Consider the following 8,621-nt stretch of genomic DNA (forward strand, 5'->3'; position numbering starts at 1 on the left):
AAAGAGTGCAGTCACATTAATGCAGTGTTGTGTGTGTGCCTACAAGCTCTGTTCAGATGCAGGATGCTTCAGGAATATTTTGGATTGTCTTTTGGACTTCCTTTAGCATCCCAGGTATGTGATGGAGAAAAAGACTTAATTCTTCTGAGTTTGCTCTCCCCAAATACTAATTTGGATTCTCCAAAACAGTGTATTATAGCTTACAGTATAGACCTGTAGATACTTTTACTCACTTTTAAGTTGGAGAAATAATGCCATCTCTTTAACCTTAAAGGTACCGAAATAGTAAGGTTGCTATTTGAACATTTCTTGCTGGGAACATTTCTTGCTCAGAATCTTAACATTTCATCCTCAAACATCCTAAACACCATTTTCCTCATATGCCTTTATCCACATCTATGTGACTAGTATTATGGATTATTTAGTTAATTATGATGATTTTAGTGAACACAGGTGACAAACAAAGAAAAGTTTTGAGAAGCAGCCTACAGAATATAGCAGATGGCATTAATTCTGCCAAACCATCCTACTGTTTTGAAAACAGTGTCAGTGTGAGGGGCTTAAAGCTTCTCAGTAACGAGAACAAGCAAGATTAACAGGTTTCCTTAAATGTCAATTCAAAGCTTTTCCTATCCATAATCACGTGAAATAATTGCCATCTGTTAGAGGCTTGGCTCATGAAGACAGGGGAGACTACAAACCTGCGGGAAATTATGGCAAACAGGGATTTCCCTCTAAGCTTTGCAAAAGCCCAAAGAAGATTTTATACAAGATGTGTAGTCACTGGCAATTTTTCACTTGATTTCAATATTAATTTTTGGTTGTATTTTATTTTTAATACTAGACAGGCAAAGAACAGCAGGAAGATGATTGGCAAAATTTGTATTTAAGATTCATGAAGAACTATTTTGTAGCCATGATGGTCCAGAGGCAAGGATTTCTTAGGGTGTTAAGAACCTCTTGCATAATTTCTGGAGCATCAAGGCTACAACATTACTCTTATGCTACCATATTACAGAAAGCATTGAATTCTGCAGTTTACAATGGAAAATCCATAACCTAAATAAAAAAGGAAGTCAGACTACACACCCACATCTTCTTCTTAAGCCTGTGCAAGAAACATAATGTTATTCCAAGGGGACTTGTCATCTGCAACCCTCTGGCTAACATGTATATTTCTATATATGCAATGCAACTATGCAGAAGAACTTTGGAAAAACTGAGAAACCATCTTCTTCACTTAACCTACTCCAAAACGGATCAACTTAAACAGAAGATGCTCGTTTATGCTACTATATCACTCTAAGAAATCCCTGCTTCACATATTTAAGGTCATGCACGTTTGCACTGGTGACAAACATATGAAGGAAGCAAATAGTGAGACTGCAGGGTACTCACATTCTCTCATCAGGTCCATAAGATCAAATATGCAAAAAAACAGGGAGCCGAGTCAAACAACTGAGTGGAGAGCCAGGCAGAGCACGGCACCTGTGTTCAGAACCCTGCAGAGCATGTTCCTGTTCTCTTATGTCCCACACAAACCATGGCATGGCAAATAAGGGACCTGTCTCAGTCAAGGCAATCTTCTATCCTTTGCACTGAATATAGCAGGGCTCCACAGATCTTTCTATTGCTACACAGTGGGCATGTCTAAATGAGATGCTATGTCGTGATAGGAATGCACTACAGTGATGTAGCATTGGCGGGCAAAAACCATGACGCCACAGCTACATCGCCATTGTGACATGCTTCCTCAGTATAGCACATTGCTGTGGCGATGTAATGGCTAAAAATAACCATGCGCTACACAGACAGCGCAATACAGACTGTTGCTGCACTCTCACTCAGTACTTCCGAAAGTAAGTAGTAAATGAAGGCATAGTGACAATGGCACCATAGGGGCACATATAGACATGTCCAGTGATACTTTTGGACCCTTAACCAGGGAAAGATAATTGAAGACTTTAAGAGGGCACTTTTGATAGGACAGAGGCCCCAAAATGGAAATAAAGGCTGGTAAATATTAAGTTCCATGAAATGTTCTCTTCACTTTGCTTAAGTTGTCCTGCATTGTAGTCATTTTGCATTTCAGAAAGTACAAATTATCTTGAATTGGCTTCAGACATAGAAACATATATAAAATGTTGATAAGCTCTAGGAAGCAGGAAAAACCACCTGCTAGAAGAAAAAAATTGAAGGAGCCTTCAAGGCATCATAAGCTTTATATGCTTTAAATTAACAAAAAATGAAAGCAACAAATCCAGTTTACCTTTATATGTTTCACTCCACAGCTAACCACTCTGTTTGGTTGATACGGATCCCAGGAAATATCAAAAATCTGTCAAGAAAGGCAAAGCCACCACTTTGAATTGTAAACTAGATTCATACGTTATAGATTTTTTCTTTTGCTCATTTTAGGCAATTGTCGCTGCTTTGCATTTGACAACAATTCAGAGCACACTATCTAGAGCACACAATCTGATAAAATTCAGAGCACAGAACCTCCTAGACCTGAAATGCAAGTGAGAGAGGATCTGTGGAAAAACCCCTGGTCATACCCACTTCCCTCTCCCTTTCAGCATCCACTTTCTGCCCGTGTGTGACACAGGATACTGCGCCAGATGGATCTATGGCCTGAGCCAGTAAATGGCAGTTCTTATGCTCTTATGCTCTTATATAGATGCAGTTACTGCTCTTTGATATGAATATTAAATATGAGTGTCTTGACTGAAGAATTGTGAACATGTGCTTGCAGGGTTCCCCCACAACTCTCCCAAATTTCATTCTGAACTTGAAACAACCCAGCTATTCCACTACTAAAATACGCTTGAACAGAGACCATTTATTGTACCAAAGAGAGTGGAAGTTTTATGAGGTAAGATAATGTCCCCCATGGGTTACTATTAAAGACCACTAACTGTGCATTCAGTTCTCACATCTACGGTAAAAAGTATTAGCAATTTAAATTACATGATACCAACTGAAAATGCTTTCAGGCCTACTCTGTAATAACACCTAGTGCTATGATTTATGTACAGCTGAGCTGAAGTCCTCATTTTGACAGACAATGTGTCTATCTCACAATGTAAGCATATTTCAAAATTAAGGACCAAATTGTATATGGCTTACTGAGAATAAGAGGGAGGATTTGTTCCTGTATTCCATACCCAGTACAAACTCCTGCTGTGTTCTGGAGTACTCCGATAGTTATCAATGAGAGCTTGACCTAGGTTATAACTTCAGGATTAGACCTTGGAAGAAATGCTGGATGATACTTGAAGCTAAAGACTGTATACAGTGAGCCACAAGAGTCCCCCATTTTGAGGAGTGTCTCAATATTTGGGCAGCCTACCTCTGAAATTTGCAAATTTAAACTGTCTCAAGTTGACCATCTGGAAACAGAGGCATCCATATCACCAAAATCGCTTTTGAAAATGAGGCTTGCATATATATATCTATATAATATGTGCATATATATACCTATGTATGTCAGGTAATTCATATAAGATATGTAAATTACTGTCTGATTGCAAAAACAATTTCTGATGCCCACATGAGAGCTAATTCTTTTAAAATGTGAGATTTGCTAAGTCCCCTCATGAGAAATAACTTTTTACCTTTGGTACATGCAGGACTTGCTGGGCTTGGACCCTAACAAGTTCACTCATGGCCTGGAGAACCAGACCACTGATAATTCAAAACTGATCTGTTTCCCACTGAATTCAGTAGCATAATGGGCCCCTGCCCTGATCAAGCAGGAGCTAGGTTGGGCCGGACTTCGTGGGAATTTGGCCCCTGCATGATTGGGGTAGGGGCCAAACTCCAGCGGAGGCTGGGCTGGGCTCTCCAAGAGTTTGGCCTCTGTCCTGGCTGGGACTTGGGCTGAGCAAACAGCCAATGGCACTGGGCTTCCACAGACTATCAGCCCTCCCCCTCCAACTTCTCCTCCCAGCACAGCCTTACCAGCACGACCCCTAGCTCCTGCAGTGACTGCCATGCATGTGTGTGCGTGTGCGCACTGAATGAATTAAAAAAAATAAAATAAAAAAGCCCCCTAATTTTGCACATTCCTGAAAATTCCAATTAAAAAAAAAAAAGATATAAACGTTTAAAAATAAGGATTGATTTTTGTGGTCAGAATTAAAAAATAAATAAAAAATGAATCCTGCCAAGTCTAATCATATTGCACTGACTTGGGGGGCGGGGGGGCGGGGAGGAGAGGGTGTTAGTTTAGGCCCTAAAAGGGCAGTTTTAAAAAATGAATACAAATTCAGTCCCAGTATATTATAAACATAGTGCAGTGAAACATTGATTCTACCCAGCTCACAAGCATGGCACATATAGGCTATGTAGACACATAGTGCATTGTGCAGTTTTAATCTACTGCTATTATTTATGCATAGTGTATCAACCTATTATACAGCTAGTACATAAATTAAAATGTTGTAAAATGCAAAATGAAAAGATAGCAACCAAAGTGTATCTGTAATTTATCTTAATGTATATAAGTAGATATTTGCTTGTTGAGTGCTAGGTTAGGGTTTCTTCATTTTCTTGTCTTAATTTTGCTATATTTGTGTAAACATTTCATAAACTTGGGCAATATTCTCCCCTCAGATTCACTCGGAGAACTTCCGTTCCCATATTTTGCCTGCTGCCCAGAATTTGCTTGATGTCAGTGGATCCAAGAAGAAAATGTTTCCCTAATTATCACTTTGCTGCTAATAACTTTCTCAGATGAAAGCAAAGGACAAACATGCTTTGCTTTTTCAGGATAAACATCTTTGTGTCATGCGTTAACATTAACCCTACCTGTGGAGACAGCATTTCACATCCTATATAAAGAGTTGAAAATCAGACTAATCAGTGAAGTACAGAGTACTTCTTCAGTGTGCTTGACTGACTACCCAAACATCCATCATGTGCCTCATTCAATAATATGTGCTTTGCACTGCAGCAATGTAAGAAAACATGCATATTCCATATTTTCAAATCTAATTAAAATGACAAAATTCTCTATGTATTAGACTCATGGAAAAATAAAAATATATTTTTTTAAAGTTTATCAAAATAGTTTGGAAATGCTTAAGACAATATTCAGATAATCCCTTTATACAGTTACCCTATCTGAATGGCCTGTAGCTGTTGCCAGCAGTTTTCCTTTCTTCCAGTCCCAAATACAGACTGTATTTTTGGCATCCAGTCCCACTGAAGCTAAACGCTGAGAAAAAAGAGCAATAATATAGTTAATCAAAGATCAGTTCCAAATCAGTTCATCAGTTCAGTTCATATCATATACGCAACATTTCTATGCAAAAGGACCTACAATAAAAATAAATTGCTAGAGACATCCATGTTAAATATCTGTCTACCATTAGGACACAGACTCTTCTAGGAGTTTCAAATTAATAACTCGACTCTTAGATATCCTAGGTACAGATCCTATTCATCAGAAGATTGAGGCAGTTACTTTTAAGTGCACAGCAACTGGCATTTTGATCTTACTGACCTGTGAGTGCAAGGGAAGAGGCGATAAAACTCCTGCCTCCACAACCCCCGAACACGCACCCAATTATGTCTACAGTGATTGTTTCTGTGGGTATACTTTCAAAATATTATTTTATATAATATGATTTATTACTTCATTTTTGAGGAATTTGTAACTAATTCATTTTAAAGCTTAATAAAAGTAGATGTCCTTCTTACCCTCCAAAACAAAACAACCCTTTGTGCAGAAACGAAGGCTAAAAAGAAGCAAATAGGGCATAAAACATCATGGCAGTCTTGGCTCCTTCTCAGTTCCTTCACATCAGAATTTTAATGATGGCTACTCCAAAGAACTGAAGAAAGAGGAGGGTGGGTTGGTATATACATGTGTAGAGCAAATCTTGAAGAACAGCTACTATAGTGTTAAAAAAACATTTGTTTCTCCTTTGAGTGACTGTGCACATATGTGTTCCACTGTAGGTGCCTCGCAGGCAGTTCTCATTGCAGATGATGGCACTTCACAGTCTATCTAAACAGAAACCATAGGACTGGTTTGCTACAGCCTGTATTGAATCTGGAAACCTAACGTACAGCATAACATCTTGCAAAAGTACATTATAAAGACCACGCAGCACCTTTGCAAATGCCTGTCATAAGAACACTGTTCAAGAAAGTTGCTTAAGTGGCTTTTCTGTGGGAGAATGGATAATTACTTGCATGGGGAATGGTTTGTTAGCTAGATTAAATCCAGCTATATATTTGTTGTACAGATAGTCTGTCCTTTCATTCTTTTTTCCTAGGAAATAATCTAAATGAGGGTCTCAATTTTCTTATTCTGTCTGTTTAAGAATGAATGTCCTACAAATGACACCTTGCCTCATCTTTGTCAGAGTGGACCTTAAAGACAATTAGTAGATGAACTGTCTGGTTAAAGTGAAAGTTTGAAGTGACCTTGCACATAGCCTCAAAGAGAACTTCTTCGAGAATACAATGGGAGGAAGCTCTGCCATGAAAAGCTGCAGTTCTGAAACTCTCCTGGGCAATGGTATTGCTGTTTTTCTTTGAAAAGCAGAGAAGAGAAAGAGGAAGCCATAGGCACAATGGGAACCCCATAAATCAGGGCAAGGATAAAATCCAATAGTAGACCTGGTTCTTGAATTGGTGGTTACATTGTTATGAGACTTCTGAGAAACATTCTTTTCTACAGAACATGATAAACCTGGAGGAGGATGCCTGGCCAATGTTGCAGCTCAGTGGACTCTAAGCCAGCAAATAGATAGGTGTAAGCCTTTCAAGTGTAGCAAACATTGCAAGATATGCAGAATTTTTGTTGGGGTGGGGAAGCATTGATAGAGCAGAACCTAGATACAAAACTGCTTCCATTTTACAAGACATGCAGTTCCCCACAGAAATGTCTAAACTCCAAAACTTACCATGTCTGGTACCAGAGCCCTCAAATGTTCTGCACTGATTGCTTACACACTATTTCCTTCCACCCTGAACAGAAGCAGCATAGCCAAGTCCTTGGCATATTTTTTGCCAGGGATGGACAAATTAGTGGTGCTGAGTGACAGAGCCCATTTGCCTGCTCCTAGCACCATGTAAATGTAGTTACATTTTTTTTCTGTTTGGGTAGGAAGGGTAGCATGGCAAGTCCGAGATCATCATTACCAGTCACAGTTGGACTGTAAACGGTTAAAGACACATTCCTATTAATAACAATATTCAGGACCCCCTTGAAGCAACATTTCTTTCACCCCAAAAATACATTTGTCCTTTAGGGAAAGTTCATCCAGAAATCACATACAGTAAGGCAGGCAGACTTGCTTAAACAGGGCAGCATTTATTGGATAACTTCAGTATAACAGGCAAATTCCTTTTGACACGATGTCCAGACTGAACCTTAAGCAGAGTATCACTCAGTCAGACAGCCATGCTGATTGTCCTGAGCCTCTGCATCCCGTCTTCCCCTTTGTACTTCTGTGTCTCTTTTCAAACTCCTCCCCCAAAGGAGCATCCTTTGATGGGTGACTTGAGCACCAGAGATTGCAGATGGGACCTGAATTCAGCCTGCCTCAGCATGCAAAGTGTTCCACTGAATATTTGATGGCTAATTCTCTACTAGTTAGGCTAGCTATGTGCAGAAAAATCACATCTACTTCCAGGTCTAGTCCAGGCCAAATTAACCCATTCTTTACTGATGAATAACAGCATTCAATCTAACTGGGGAAAGTGAGGCATGCACCATTTTCATAGAAGTATTAATAAAACACTACCATATTTAGGCTTGGCAAGATTTGATTTTTTAAAATCAATAGACATTGATAAACATTGATTTCTCCTGACACTAACAAACTAATGGAAAAATATTTCTGTCGGTAACTACTGAAATTTAAATAAAGGAAATGTAAAATAACTAACTAACTAACTAAAAATCCAGGATGGAGGTAAAGAAATCTGGCGCACACACATACACATACACATGAATGCACCCACGCAATGGCCACTACAGGTGCTGGGGGCCATGCTTGTAAGGCTGTGCTGGGAGGTGGAGTTGGAGGGGCAGGGCTGGTAGTAGCAGGGAGCCCAGTGCCGTCAGTCACTCACTCTACCCAGATCCCAGCTGGGGCAGTGACCAAACTCCTACGGAGGCCACACTGGGCTCTGCGGGAATTTGGCCCCTGCCCCAATCACACGGGGGCCTGGTGTGGTTGAGCTGGAGTCCATGGGAGTTTGGCCCCTGCCCTGATCAAGCAGGGGCTGGGCTGGGCCGGACTCCTTGGGAATATGGCCCCTGCGGAGGCTGGGCTGGGCTCTCCAAGAGTTTGGCCTCTGTCCTGGCTGGGACTTGGGCTGAGTGAGTAGCTGATAGCACTGGACTTCCAGATGCTATCAGCCCTGCACCTCCAACTCCCCCTCCCAGCACAGCCTTACCAGCATGTCCGCAGCTCCTGCAGTGGCTGCCATGCATGTGTGCATGCGTATGCACTGAATTCATAAAAATAGAACTCCCTCCCCCCTCCCCCCCCCATTTTGCACAATCCTGAAAATTCCAATGTTGCAGTCAGAATTTAAAAAAAAATAAATTGAATCCTGCCACGCCTAACCATGTTCTATCACAGCTGTCTCTAAAA

At 40.4% G+C, this 8,621-nt stretch overlaps 1 protein-coding gene across 1 annotated transcript in view; it reads right to left on the reverse strand.

The window, feature by feature from the left end:
• The window catches only part of EML6 (echinoderm microtubule associated protein like 6), a 316,078-nt gene that overhangs the window by 180,565 nt on the left and 126,892 nt on the right, over nt 1-8,621 (reverse strand). Inside the window, exons 3-4 of the mRNA XM_025201579.1 lie at nt 5,123-5,221; nt 2,270-2,338 (exon numbers count right to left, since the gene is read on the reverse strand). Of these exons, the coding sequence (XP_025057364.1) occupies nt 2,270-2,338; nt 5,123-5,221 (168 nt within the window). The remainder of the gene's footprint in view (nt 1-2,269; nt 2,339-5,122; nt 5,222-8,621) is intronic.

Source organism: Alligator sinensis, unplaced genomic scaffold (assembly GCF_000455745.1).
Source record: "Alligator sinensis unplaced genomic scaffold, ASM45574v1 scaffold432_1, whole genome shotgun sequence".
Classification (NCBI taxonomy): Eukaryota; Metazoa; Chordata; order Crocodylia; family Alligatoridae; genus Alligator; species Alligator sinensis.